Source organism: Manis pentadactyla, chromosome X, assembly GCF_030020395.1.
Source record: "Manis pentadactyla isolate mManPen7 chromosome X, mManPen7.hap1, whole genome shotgun sequence".
Classification (NCBI taxonomy): domain Eukaryota; kingdom Metazoa; phylum Chordata; class Mammalia; order Pholidota; family Manidae; genus Manis; species Manis pentadactyla.
This window is the reverse complement of record NC_080038.1, coordinates 102,735,265-102,751,086: the sequence shown is the minus strand read 5'-3', so window position 1 is coordinate 102,751,086 and position 15,822 is coordinate 102,735,265. Positions and strand designations below refer to the sequence as shown.

General features: G+C 35.0%; 1 protein-coding gene across 2 annotated transcripts in view; it reads left to right on the top strand.

Annotated features, from left to right (window-relative positions):
- RBM41 (RNA binding motif protein 41) overlaps positions 1–15,822 on the top strand; it is a 62,235-nt gene that overhangs the window by 24,596 nt on the left and 21,817 nt on the right. For both annotated transcript variants that reach the window (XM_036924977.2, XM_036924978.2), the window contains one exon: positions 15,093–15,496. In XM_036924977.2, the coding sequence (XP_036780872.2) occupies positions 15,093–15,496 (404 nt within the window). The remainder of the gene's footprint in view (positions 1–15,092; positions 15,497–15,822) is intronic.

Sequence of the window (15,822 nt, the reverse complement as noted above, 5' to 3'; positions counted from 1 at the left end):
TTTGCATATGGATATCCAATTGTCCTGGCACCTTTAGTTGAAAAAAATATCCTTTCCCAATTAGATTGTCTTGGTACTTTTGTAGAAAATTGACTGGCCATAAAAAGTAAGGGTTTTAAAACTTTTTCTTTATTTTTCCAACTCCTTACTTTTTATTTGTTTACCTTCAGCAGTTTTATAATGCTGTGTCTGGGCATGAGTTCTTTGTTATTTAAAATTCTGTGCTTCTTACCTGTTCCACCTGCTACTTATGTACTTTTCACAGTCTTCAAATGCTCTGTGTATTCTCTCTAGGTTTTATAACTGTATTCAGTGGGAGAGGCAGGGTAAAGTATGCTTACTTCATCTTACCCAGAAGCAGAATTCCTAATAGCTAATAATTTTTGAGGCTTATTCAGGCCAGTCCTTGTGGTAAGCATTTTGCACATTAATTCATTTAAACCAGTAGCCCTATGAGATAGTGGCAGTATTATACCCATTTTACAGATAATGAAATTAAGTCTCCAAGAGGATAAGTGACTTTTTCAGGGTCAGTTATTAAGTGCCCATTCTAGGATTTAAATTTAGGTCTGTTCTTACACAAAAGTCTGTGCTCTTGATCATGGCATTTGTATATATGATTTGAAAAGATGGGGTTTTTTGGTTTATTAAGTGTAATTTTACTGTACCTTAAGGTAAACTTTTCACAGGGAGTAATACATATAACATTTTCTAACCTTTAATCAGTGGGAAGACAACACATATCATCTCTGGAAATATACTTCTTTTGAAATTCTAAACTCCAGCATAAAACTCTCTGACCACAACCTTTTTCTTATCGTTCTGGGGCTTACAACTCTCTTACACCCATTATACCATCTCTTCAACCCGGTTAAAATCTTCAGTTCCTTGACCTTTCTATTTTCTCCGAGTCTGTCATCTCCTTCTTATCTCTTTGTCATTCCACATCTCACTTAGACTCTGTCACCTATTATTTACCCATGTTCTTGCCAATGAATCATTCTACTTGCTCCTAGTCTGTGTATCATACCCACCCAGCAAACCTCAACCCTAAATAATCCAACTAATTGCCTTCTTTATTTCTACATGATGTCTTTTGAGTACCACTAGAGAAAAAAATCAGAATTTTGTTGATTAATGCTTCTACAAGTTTCTCATCTCGTATCGTCTAGAGCCCTCTGCCTTGGTCAGCAATCTGTATCCTGGTCCCTGGTCAGCTCTCTATTTCTTTCCTTATAAATACTATTTTAGATTGGCATTACTTTTTCCTCTCCTACTGTTTCATTATCTTTAGCCATCAGTCTTCGTTCCTGTTTCAAAGGAAGCACTGCCATTGGCAAGACCCTTCACCTACTTTCTTATTGACTCTAACTTTTGTATCCTAACTCATTTTCTGCCATCTCAGCTCAGTGCTAGGGATGTCCTTCCTGCCTTTGGTTCATCTTTACACCTTTGTGCTGATCCTATCCCTCTTATCTCCCCAGGAACTCAGTCAGTATTGATTCTGTCCTTTCAGGCTTTTAACATGATTTGTACCATTTGCCAGTTTCCATGGCATACGTATTCCTACCCTGAACTATCTTTAAAAAATTATAAAACCAAAAAATGCCCTTTAGTTGTTTAGTTACTTGAGCAAACAGTACATTTAGATTCTTTCCCTTCACTGTGTACCATAATAGTAGCAACTGGTTTAAAAAATATATAAAAATTGAAGCCCTAAAAAAGAGGATTAAGTGCATGTGTTAATATTTTTTGATATCCTGATGGGAATAGATTTTTTCTAATCTTGAATGAAAATTTTCAGACACACAGAAAAAAGAATTTTGTTTCAAACCCATTATATCAACTAGATTCTACCATTAATAGTTTACTTGCTCACATGTCTGTCTATCCCTCTGTTCATCTAACAATCCCTCTTACTTTATAGATTATTTAAAATAAATTGCCAGTGTAAATATATGTCCCCCTAAATACTTAAGTATGCATATTGCTAGCTAGAATTATTTTTTTAATTTAATAAAAATAGAATGTTTATTTTGATGTAAAATTTGCATGCAGTGAAATATACCAATTTTAAGTGTTCATTTGCTGACTTTTGATGAATGTATACGATCTTTGTAGTGATGTGTTGGTAAATGTTTAACAGCCAGCTCTCCAGAAAAAACAAGGCTCTGATTTGTATCGTTTGCCAGTTTCCACAGTGTACATACTCCATAGTGTACACTTCCAGAGTATACATGGCCACTCCTACCACCAAAGCTACTAATGTGCTGTCACTGATCATAGTGTTGGGAAAAGATGCGCACAGTCATTGGACCATCTCCAGCATGCCACTGCATCTGTAACCTATGCAGTAACCTAACATTTATTAACACATAGAAGATTACCATCACTTCAGAAAGTTCCATCATATTTCTTCTCAGTAATTCTCACCCTACCCTCTCAGAGGTAACTAGTGTTTTGATTTTTTCCCACTATAGACAAGTTTTGCCTGAACTTCAGATAACTGGACCTGTGTGTTCTTTGTGTTAGTGTTCTTTAACTTAGCATAATGTTTTTGAGAAACTTTTATGTATCAATAGCTTTTCCTTCTGTTTACAACAAAATTTCTTGGGAGTGTTTTCTATCATCATGGTATTATTTTTCAAGGGCTTTCATAACAAATTACTACAAATCTATTTGCTTAGAACAACAGAAATTTATCCTCTCATGATGGCTGGAAATCTGAAATCAAGGGCCATTCTCTTTCTGAAGGCTCTAAAAGAGGATCCTCCTTACTTGTCTCTTGTACCTTCTGGTGGTTGCCAGCATTCCGTAGTGTTACAGATGCATCATTCCATCTCTGCCTCCATCATCACATAACAATCTCCCCATGTGCTGGTGTTTTCACTTAGCCTTCTTTTAAGGACCCTAATGTTTGGGTTTGGGGCCCACCCTAAACCATTATGACATCTTATCTAATTACATTGGAAAGACCATATTTCCAAATAAGTAAACTTCTAAGGCTATGGATGGACTTAAATTTTGAGGGTATACTATTCAGTCCACTACAATACACCCTCTGGCCTCCTAAAATTCTTATCTGTCTCACATGCAAAATACACTCACCCAATCATAATATTCCCCAAAGTCTTAACCTATTCTAACATCAAATCCAAGTCCCAAATATTATCTAAATATCAACTCAAAAAGTTTCAAGTCTCATCATTTAAATCATCTAAATCAGATGTTGGTGAGGCTCTGCGTATGTTCCAGTCTAAGGCAAAATTCCTGTCCATGGAGAGACCTTTGAAACTAAACATGTTATCTGCTTCCAAAATACAATGGTGAGACAGGCATAGATCCTCATTTCCATTCTGAAAGGGCAAAAAGGAAGGAATAAAGGGGTTACTGATCTAAAGCACATTAGCAGCCCAGCAGGGCAAATTCCACTGGGTCTCAGAGCCTGAGAGTAATGCTCTGGGTTCAATGCTCTGTCCTCTGGCCCCCAGAGGTGGCCTCTGGGACAGCAGCACCTTCACAGCCTACCACTGTAGCTGCAGCCCCACCCTCCCTGGCTTTTGCATCTGTGACTTTCTGTCACTTTCACACCAGGCTGGCACTGTTTCTGCTAGTATAAAGTCTCAAAGTCTCTTGTGTATGTCAAGAGATCCCCACCGTTAGATACGAGGGTTCCCCAGCTACCGTTTCTGGATAACCCTTCCTCAATTCCTGGCTTCTGCTGAGACAATTGGATCCGTAAGTCCCATCTCTTCATTGAAAGTTTGTCCAGCCACACCTTTGGTCCTGTTTCCACTGTACATTGTCTAGATAGATTGAGAATTCTCTAGATCATCAAGTGCTAGTTCCTTTTCTAATAAATCCTTCCTCAATTTATCTCTCTCCTCTCATTATAAGCATCAAGGAGCAATCAACCTGTATCTTCCACACTTTGCTTGGAAATCTCCTCACTACATATCCAAGTTTATCACTTATAAGTTACACTTTTCACCCAATAGCAGAACTCAATTCAGCCAAGGTTCTGCCACTTTATTACAGAGATCACCTTTCTTCCAGTGTTCAAAGGCATGTTCATCATTTCCTTCTAATGCCTCACCAGAAGCACTTATAATATTCCTATCTCTAGTGACATTCTGTTCATGATGACATATGTATTCTCTAAGATGATAGAAGCTTTCTCTACTCTTTACTTTCTTCTGAATACTCACCAGGACCACTATTAACATCCATATTTCTAGTCTTTTGCTATCAAGCCCCTCAAAAACTCTTCCAGCCTCTATCCATTACCTGATTACAAAGCCACTTCCACATTTTTAGGTGTTTGTTACACCAGCACCACACTTCCCAGCACAAAATCTGTATTCATTTCCTAGAGCTGCTATAACAAAGTATCACAAACTGGGTGGCTTAAAACAACAAAAATTTATTCTCTCACAGTTCTGGAGGCTAGAAGTCCAAATCAACATGTTGGCAAGATTGGTTCCTTGATTGTGAGGAAGAATCTGCTCCACGCCTCTCCTAGCTTCTAGGGGTTGCTGACATTCCCTGACTTGTAGATTCATCACTCCAATCTCTGCTTCTATTATCACATTACGTTCTCCCTGTGTGTCTTGTCTCTGTCTTCACATGGCCATCTTAAAAGGATAGCAGTCATTGGATTTAGGGCCTACCCTAATCCAGTATAACTTCATCTTAACTTATTACACCTGCAGATACCCTATTTCTAAATAATGTTACGTTCTGAGGTTCTGGGAAGACATGAACTTTGGGGGATACACTTCAATCCAGTATATTCACTTATATCTATTTCCTCATTTCTCATTCACTTTTTCAAGAACAATATTTTTTATAATGAAATGGATCATGCCAAAGAGTACATAACACATATCAGTCAAATCAAGAAATAAAACATGGACAATACTCCAAAAGTCCCTGTGTGTCCTTCAGAAATTACAACTCCCTGCCCATAGATATAACCACTGTCCTGACTTGTGATAATAATTTCTTTGCTTTTCTTTATATTTTTACCACCCATACATACAGCACTAAACAGTGTTTAGTTTTGCCTGTTTTTAAGCATTGTATCAGTGAATTGTACTGTATGTATTCTATTGGGTCTTCCTTTTCTACTTAACCTTATATTTGTGAGATTTAACTATCTTGCAATGTGTAGTCATAATTCATTCATTGTGGTATGGTATTCCTGTATACAAACATACCAATATTTATCCATTCCACTGTAGTTGATGTGTAGTTTCCATGTGGGGGGCTGTAAGTATCAGTTCTGCTACTGTTATCATTCTTGTACTTGTGTCCTAGGACACATGTGCAGGAGTTTCTCAGGGTTTATACCTAGGAGTGGAAATAAAGGGTGTCCACACATTTAAACTTTAATAGATGTTAACCCTTTTGTGAAGGAATTGGACCGTGGAAGTTAAAACCATGCATGAAGGTTCAGGTTGCTTCATATCCTTGTCCATAGTGGGTGTTGTCAGACTCCAATCTGATGGGTATTTACTAATATTTCATGGTATTTTTTTCCCTTTCTTAAGAACTGGCATTTATTTATATTACCTTTTCTTTTTAAGTCTTTAGTAAAGTGTTATTTTCTTCAATCTTCTATTTTGAAAAATTTCAAGCATGGAGAAAAATTGAAAGGATAGTATATCCACACCTTCACCTACACTTAACTTTTGGCATATTGCCATGTTTGCTTTACCTCTCTCTTCCACTACATGAGAATGTGTGTGTGTCATTTATTTATTGCTAATTATGTATTGTTTATTACTATTTGAAAATACATTTCAGACATTAAGAGGTTTTTACCTCTAAACACATTATTATGTATCCTCTAAGAATACATTCTCCTATATAATCACAGTATTTTGATCACTCTTAAGATTAAGATAGTTAACGTTATTACACTAATATTATCTAATAATTCAGTTTGTAATTTAAATCTAGTATGCAGTCAAGGCGCACACTGCATTTAGTTTGCTTTAGAACAGCTCCTCTGTCTTTTTGTATGTGTGTGTGTATCTGTCTGTCTGTCTTTTAGGAATTAATATTTTTTGGGAGCCCAGGTCTATATTATGTTTGCTTCATTGTGGTGTTCATTTCATTTTCTTGATATCTAATGAGGTTGGAAACTTTCTCATACCTTTATTGACCATTTGGATAGCCTTCTTTGTGAAATGGCTATTCAGTTCTTTTGCCAATTTAGCAGGTGCAGAAATATTTCCTGGCCGAATGTCTTTCCATTTGTTTGTGTCTGTGTCCAGATGCAGTCTTGGGTAAAAGGTCACTTTAGGCATGTATCAAAGCAATAGCTCAGCGCCAAAGCTGTGGGGCATGGCAGATATCAGTGATTACTACTTACCTTAGTACTGTTACGGAGAAGAGCCAGGAAAGTGTTGTGATTGTACATCTTGAATATTCTATCTCCAAATTTATTTTCTAATCTTACATGCATTTCTTATAAATTTGTAAAAACTTATAAAATTCTTTATTATTGTGAATTCTTGCTCACTGTAGGTTATATGTGTTGAAATTGTCTATTCCCATTGTTTGACTTATCATTTCACTGCCTTTAGGGTGTCTTTTGATGAATTAAAATTCTTCATTTTTATGCGATAAAATTTATTAATTTTTCCTTTCCACTTAGTCCTTTTTGTGCTTTAATTAATACAAGCTTCCCTCCATGAGTTTAGGAAGATACTGTTCTTTATTCTAAAAGTTTTGTTTTTTTTGACTTTCACATTTAAGTCTTTAACCCACCTGGGCCTGATTTATGTGTATGGTATAAAGTAGGATTCCACTTAATGTTTTTACATATAGATAACCCTCTATCCCAACACTATATATTGAAAATGTTGCCCCTGCATGGTTATTATATTGCCAGCTCTGTCATATATCAGGTGTTCGTATATGCATGGGTGTTTTCTGGGTTCTCTCTTTCGTTCCTTTGGTCTTTTTGGCTATTGCAGCATCAGTATCACACTGTTTAGCGCTTTCATGTCGATGTAAAACAGAAGAACAATTCCTTCCACATTGTTCTTTTTCAAAAGTGTTTTGTCTACTTTTGGTACTTTGCCATGGCCATGTTTGAATTAGCTCTTCAAGTTACTTACACACACACACACACAAGTCCAAGGAGAGGAAATTCCAGGGCAAAAACCGAAATCAGTCGAAGGGTGAAATAAAGTTTAAAATCTATTTATTGCCACAAGCTGCAGTCCTAGGCCGTCTTTCTCCTCTGCTCTGGAAGAAGCCAAAAACCGGTCCTCCCCTCACCTCTCAGGTATAGATAAGCCCTCCATTGCCCACATAATTACCCATTGTTATGGGGAATGATGCACCCCTGAGGAATGATGCAAATGCACTAAAGCCATACTTCTCTCCACCCTTGAGTGCCTGCTGATATGCAGATGTACTAAAGCCAGGCGAGATATTCTGGAAATATTACAATTTTACACACACACACACACACACACACACACACACACACACACACACAAATATGTGTACACACTCTCTTATGTGATTTTGATTGAGATCCCATCGAGTATTTAAGTCAATTGAGGACAATTGACATATTTACAGTATGAATGTTCAAATTGTCATGTGTGAATATGGTATATCTTTTCACTCATTTAATTATTCTTTGATATTTTCTCTATTTTCTATTCCTTCTAACAGTGAGACTGAATTGTTTTTTTCTAAATTTTTAAACAGCTTTATTGAGGTATACAATTTACATACAATGAAATTCACCTGTTCAAAGTGTTCAGTTAGGTGATTTTTAGGACATTTTCATCACTGCAAAATTCCCTTGAGCTTATTTGTAGTAAATCACTCCTTGCACTCAAATCTTCTGCCTCTCTACATTTATCATTTCTAGATATTTCATATAAGTGGAATTTTACAATATGTGATCTTTGGAATCTGGCCTTTTTCAGGTTATTGAAGTTTGTTCATGTTGTAGTGTGTATTAGCAATTCATTTCTTTGTGTTACTAGTTTTCCATTGTATAGATACATGACATTTTGTTTGTACCTTCACCACTTGATGGCATTTGGGTTGTTTCTATTCTTTGGCCATTATGAACATTCATGTCCAAAGTTTTTGTGTGGATATGTTTTCTTTTCTTATGAGTGAATGGAATTTCTGGGTAACTCTGTGGATAACCTTTGAGGATCTGCTAAACTCTTTTCCAATGCAGTTGCACCATTTTACTTTCTCATCAGTGATGTATGAGCATTCTTACTTCTCTGCATCCTTGCTACCATTTGTTATTGCCATTTTCTTTTTAATTCCAACCATTCTAGTGGATGTGTACTGATAACTCGTTATGGTTTTAACTTGAATTTCTGTAATAGCAAATAATCTTAAATACTTTTTCACATGTTTATTAGCCATTCATAAGTCGTCTTTCACAAAATGTCTTTTACCCATTTTTTGATTGGGTTATTTGTTTTCTTAGTACTGAGTGGTAAGAGTTCTTTATGTATTCTGAATACAGGTCCTTTATAAGATGCATAATTTGCACATATTTTCTTTCAGTCTGTAGCTTGTCTTTTTATCTTCTTAATGGTGTTTTTTGAAGCACAAAAGTTTTTAATTTTAATGAAGTTCAGTTTATCAGTTTGTTCCTTTATGACTTGTGCTTTTGGTATCGTGTAAGAGATTTTTGCTGAATTCAAGGTCATAAAGGTTCTCCTATGTTTTCTTCTAAAATAGATGTAGTTTTATCTCTTACAGTTAGACCTATTATCGATTTTGAGTTAATTTTATGTGTGAGATAAAGGGTGCCTAAGTTCATATTTTTGTATATGGATATCCAATTGTCCCAGCACTATTTATTGTTAAGACTGTTTTTTCCCCATTGAATTATCTTGGCATGTTTGTGGAAAAATCAGTTAACCATAACTGCAAGGGTTTATTTCTGAACACTCATTTTGGTTCCATTGATTCTATATACCTATCCTTTGTGAATCTCTTTATGTTTATAGTAAATTTTGAAACTGGATAGTGTAACTGCTCTTTGTTCCTCTTCTTCAGAATTGCTTTGGTTATTCTAGGTCCTTTGTATTCCCATGTAAATTTTAGAAGCAGTTTCTCAATTTTTTCTACAAAAAAGCCCCCTGGAATTTGGTAAAGATTGTGTTGAATCTGTAATTCAATTTGGGGAAAATTGCCATTTTCATAATATTGAATATTCTAATTCATGAGCATGAAATGTTTCTTTCTTCATTTAGACCTTCTGTAGTTTATTTCAGCAGTATATTGTAGTTTTCAGTTTATAAATATTACACTTTTATTAATTCCTAAATATTTTATTCATTTTTATGCTCTTGTGAATAGAATTGTTTTCTTAATTTTCTGATCGTTGCATGCAAGTGTGTAGAAATGTTGATTATTGTTTATCATTTCTGTATTCTGTGACTAAACTGTTTTATTCTAGCAGCTTTATTGTGGATACCTTAGGATTTTCTACATAGACAGTCATACTGCTTATGAATAAAGACAGTTTTACTTCTTTCTTTTTTTTTTTTTACCTCCCTACACTTTCTAAAACTGCAGTGTTGAATGGAAGTGGTAAGAGCAGACACCCTTGTCTTATTCCCAGTCTTAGGGGAAAAACATTCCATTTTTAGCCACAAACTATGATATTAGCTCCAGATTTTTGTACAAGGTCTTTAGCAGTGTGGTATATTACTTTCCTATGGGTGCTGTAACTAGTGACCACAAACTTAGTGGCTTAAAGCAACCTAATTTCTTCTCTTACAGTTCTAGAGGTCAGAAGTCCTAAAATCAAGTTGTTCACAGGGCTGCATTCCTTCTGGAATTCTTTAGAGGAGTCTTTCAGCTTCTAGAATCCACCTGAATTCCTTGGCTCATGGCCCTTTCCTCACATTACTCCAAACTCCTGTTTCCATCACTACATCTCCTACTCTGTCTCTAACCCTCCTGCCTCCTCTTATAAGGACCCTTATGATTATATTGAGCCTACTTGCATAATTTGGGATAATCTGCTAATCTCAGGATCTGTAACTTAATCACATGTGTAGAGTCCCTTTTGCCATGTAACATTTTCATTGATGCCAGAGATTTGGATGTAGACCCAATCTTTGGGTGTCATTATTCAGTCTACCTCATGCAGGTTGAGGATATTCCCCTCTATTCCTAGTTAGTTGAAGGTGGTGGTTGTTGCTTTTTTAATCATGAATGGATGTTGGATTTTTTTTTCTGTACCTACTGTAGTGATCATGTGGTTTAAGTTTTGAATCTGTTAATATGAAATATTACATTAATTGATTTTAAGATAGTAAACCAATCTTTCATTCCTGGGGTAAATCCCACTTACATATGTATAATTGTTTTTATATTTTGCTAGATTAGGCTCGCTAAATTTTGCTAAGGATCTTTGTGTCTGTATTCACAAGAGATACTGGTCTGCATTTTTCTTGGCTTGTGATTTCTTTGTTTAGCTTTGTTTTCATTGTAATACTGACATTATAGAATAAGTTGGAAAATATTCCCTCCTCCATTTTCTGGAAATGTACAGGATTGATATTATTTCTTTAAATGTTTGATAGAATTCATCAATGAAGCCATCTGTACCTGGACTTTTCCAAACTTTTGTGGGCAGTTTGATTATTAAGTCGACCTCTTTTTACAGATTTATTCAGCTACTCTCTTTCTTCTTGAGTCTGCTTTGATAATTTGTATCCTTCTGTGAATTTGTTGATTCTTTTGAGCTTCCTAATTTGTTAGCCTAAAGTTATTTATAATATTTCTTCATTATCATTTCCATTTCTATAGGATCAGTAATGATGCCTCCTCTTTAATTTTTGATTTTAGTCATTTTTGACTTCTGTCTTATTTTTTTGGTGAGTCTAACTAAGTGTTTGCCATTTTGTTGAAGTTTTCAAAGAACCACCTTTTGGTCACACAGATTTTTCTGTTTTCTGTTGCACTGATTTATTCCCTAATCTTTATTATTTCCTTCTCCTTCCTTTGTGTTTAGTTTGCTCTTTTTCTAGTTTCTAAGTTGGAAGTTCTGATTATAGATTTAAAATTGTTTTCTCTGATAGGTGTTTAAACCTACAGATTTCTCTCTGAGCATTATTTTAGCTGTATCCATACATTGTGGTGTGTTATGTTTTCATTTTCATTTTAGTTCAAAATATTTTATAAATTTCCTTTGTGAGTTATTTGACCTATGGGTTATTTAGAAGTGTATTGTTTAATTTCCAAATGTTTGTTTTCCCAGATTTCTTCCAGTAGTGGATCTTTAATGTGATTCCATTGTGATCAGAGAAATAATTTATATGATTTCATACAGACTTTTTACATTTTTTGAGATATACTCCCATCTTTGAGCCCTCACTCTAGTATCAGCATGATAGATTCCATCACTTTCTTTAACTCTTCTTTCAAATGTCACCTCAATGAGAACTACCCAAACCAGCATTAAAATTGCAAACACCACTACTACCACCCCCTTGCACTTACAGTCACCCCTTACATTGCTGTATTTTTCTCTTTTTCGTAGTACTCATAACTTTCCAAGATACAAAAATATTTATTTAGCTCTATGAAAATAGGGATCTTTGTTTGATTTACTGATCTATCCCAAGAACCTAGAATAGTACCTGGATCATAAGTCACTGAGTAAGTATTTTTGAGTATATACATTAGTATATTCATCACTTGGTCATATGTAGCTGAACTTTTTCACTTTCATTGGAGTGTAGTATTTCATATATAAATGTACTACAATTTTATACTTGATTCTTCTTAGATGGACATTTATTTTTGCTAGTTTCAGGCTCTTATAAATAACATTGATCTAAACATTGCTGTTGTATCTTGGGGCACATATGCCCAAATTTTTGTAGGGTATGTATGTGGAGGGGAATTGATGGGTCATATTATAAGCGTATATTCAACATTAGTAGGTAATGTCACAGTGATTTGCACTGTGGCTGTGCATTCCTACCAGTAATGTATGAGGGTTCCATGTGTTCTGCAATTTCACAATATGTGGTATTGGCATTCTTTTTAATTTTTTGCCAGTATCACAGTTTCTGTTAGAATCTCATTCCCTTCTTAATTACCATTTCCCAGAATTTTAATGTGGTTGAGCACTTTTGCATATATTCATTAACCATGTATATTTCCTCTTTTGTGAGACATCTTTTCAAACTTTTGCCCTTTTCCCCATGTTCTTTATCAGATATTTGTGCAGCAAATATCTTTTCCTATTTTGTGACTTTTCTATCTCTGATATTTTTGATGAACCAAAGTTTAAAATTTTAATGTAGTTGAACTTGTCAATATTTTCCTTACTGGTTAGTGCTTTGGGGGTCTTAAGAAAACCTTCCATAAATATTCTTATACGTTGCTGGCGGAAATGCTGAGTAATACACTCCTACAGAGTAGAATTTAGCAATATATATATAAATTACATACACATTTACCCTTCGTCTCAGCAGTGCCACCTGTTGGCATCTATTTCAAAGATACACTAGAAAAATACAGAACCCATATGTATAAGCTGCCAGGACATTATTCATAACAGCAAAAAAGACTGGATACAACACCAATGTGCATCAGCAGGGGAGTAGTTGAATAAACTATTACATCCACACTGTAGATTACTATGCAGTTATAAGAAGGAAGGGGAAGAGCTCCACACATAAATATGGAGTTATCTCCAGGATATACTGTTAAGTACAGAAAAGTAAGTTGTAGAACAGTGTTTATAATAAGTTACCTTTTTTGTAGGAGAGGGATGTAACTAATGAATTTTATCTATGTGTGTGTATACACACACATACATACATATACATGTGTTGTATGTGTGCCTATTTGCTTATATTTTTAATAAAAAACAATGGATCCATAAATCCAAAAGTAATAAAAATTATTATGGGGAAGGAAAAGAATAGGATGAAGGGAACAGAGATGGAAGTGAGATTTCTATGAAGGTACTGTATAACACAGTTTTCACTTTAGACCCATATAAATGTTTTACATAACTTAAAAATTTTAATTAAAAAGGGAAAAATTTAATCCCTAATATTCATAAATAATCTGAAGCAAAGTAATCTAACTATAAAGTTGGTAGCATAATCATACAGAGAAAACAGTTATTTAAAATGACTTTAAAACAAATTTGTACATTCTTAATGGAATATATTTTAAGGACAGAAGTAACTGCAAAGAAATATGAACCTGTATTCACTAGTTTTATTATTGATAGTCATAGTAGTATTGTTACTGACATTTTAAAATTCTATAAATTATTGTAGTAAGGTAATAAATAAATTTGTTAATATCATTAACAGTCAATATTTTAAGCATATATATAATAGATATAAGTATAAAATCAAGAAGTTTGAGTACAAACCTTCCTTGTAGTCTTAAATTTGAAGTGGAAATACCAGTATGAACTCACAATTTATTTTTCTCCTAAAAAAAATCCTATTTTGTCCACTGAAAAGGCCTAGAAACAACAACTCACAAGCTATGACACACCTAGCAACACACTGTGGTTTCTAAATAGTATTTCCCACTAAAAGGAGCCAGGGGTCCTTGGAGAAATATTCTAGGTTTGAGACAGGAAATGTGCAAGGTGAGCTTGGGACATACATCTTGCTGTGCCAAACTGGACAGCAATGCAGGAGCCAATTTGAAAGGATTCTTACTAGTCCCAGTGTGATAATTTGACCACTAAAAAGAATAATGACTACATTTGATTGAACCACATCAAATATATGAAAATACAAGACCTCGCAATTATACTAAAAATAATCATTTGCCACATTGTACATTCCTAAGTTACCAACTCATTACTTTCACAGTTGGTAATTAATGGGAAAAAAACTGAGCATTTTCTTGCCTTTTCTGTATGAACTATATATAGTTGATGACAGTAAGTTCATTATAGAATTCCAGATAAGAAATACAAAAGAAACAATAAAATTAGGAGAGGTCCATTTCTCAATTTTCAATAAATGAATAGATCTAGGCAGTGGGCATCAATGAATGCAAAACCCATTAAATAAAAGATGAACAGGAAAATTCTCTAATAGAGGGATCCAAATCACACCACCTGAATCCACTGATCAATTTCAGGATTGCTTAAAATGTGACCACCAAACATTATGTACCTTATGACATGATGTAATAAGAAGTACACATCTATGGAGGTTTCTTGCTTTAAGTATTCAACCTGAATCTAATCAAACCTAGTTTAGCACTATCCAGTACAACTTTCTGCAATGATGTAAATGGTCTTTATCTAATCTGCCCAATATGGTATCTACTAGCCACATGTAGCTATTGAGCATTTGAAGTGTAACGAGTTTCACTGAGAAACTAACATTTAAAAAATTAATTTGTGTGGTCAGTGGCTACTGTATTTCATAGCATAGTTCTAGATTTAACTACCAGTTTGTAAGAAATAGAGGAGATTGAGGAACAAGTTAAATAATACCATGAGGGACAATCACTCTGATTCATTTGTTCTGTGAACAAATACTCTGGTTCTCTAATAAATCAGTGGAATGGAGTGGGGAGGGATGGACTAGAGGGGTGGTAAAAGGAGCACTGTTTTAAAATAAAAGATGCTTGAGAGATATAATGGCCAAAGGCTGGTTTAGATCCTGAATTGAGCAACTAAGTATAAGAAAATATCTTTGAGATAATCAGGGCTATTTGAATATGAGCTCAGTAGTTGATACTAAGGATTTATTATTAATTTTGTGCAGTGTGATAATGCTATACTGGTTACATTTTTCAAATGCCCTTATCAGTTAGGTGCATGTACGTGCATGACCCTGAGAGTAAGTACCTCCTTAAATTTTGCACCCTGGGTACCTCACTTGCCTCACCTTAGTTCCAGCCTTGCTTGAAATGCACTGTAATAAAATAGCTATATATTATTGTCATTGTCACAGGTTATAAACATGTACCCCAGCAAGGTATCTATATCTGAGATCCAAGATTTATTTTGTATTTATTTGTCAAAGGTTGTCGTGGTAGGCTTTGTAGAACTTCCCTATCTCTTTGTCTTGATCCAGATGAATCCCAAAAGAAGAACAAAGGTGATCCCATGAACAACCTGGAAAGTTTTTACCAAGAGATGATAATGAAAAAACGTCTTGAAGAGTTCCAACTTATGAGAGGTGAACCCTTTGCTTCCCACTCACTGGTCTCAGCTACATCAGTGGGAGATAGTGGCACAGCTGAGAACCCATCATTACTCCAGGACGAGGGAAAACAGGCAGCACAGGGTAAAGGTCCCAGTCTCCATGTGGCAAAAGTTATTGATAATTCACCTGAGCAGTGTTGGACTGGGCCTAAGAAGCTGACGCAGCCAATAGAATTTGTCCCAGAAGATGAGATCCAGAGAAATCGTTTGTCAGAGGAAGAGATCCGAAAAATTCCTATGTTTTCTTCATATAATCCAGGGGAGCCAAACAAGGTATAGGCCAAACCAAGAAAAAAACCATGAGTTGTTTTCATTTTTATTTACTTCTACTTATTTACTTCTACCTAAATTAGTTTCAGTTATACCAAAGAGTCATGACATAGGCACAGTGTCTTTTTCCTTGACCTTGACTATTCATTCTCTGCCCACTATGTAAGTAGCACATTTCCTGTGATGTTTTCTAAGATCCTAAGCTACCCTTAGAATTTTAAAGAAATCTTGAAACTCTAGTCCATACCCACTAGAAGCCCTGAATTGAAGGCAAAGTATGTTCCACTTTCCTAGGCTGGTAATAAACCAAGTATCATTCATAAGACCAC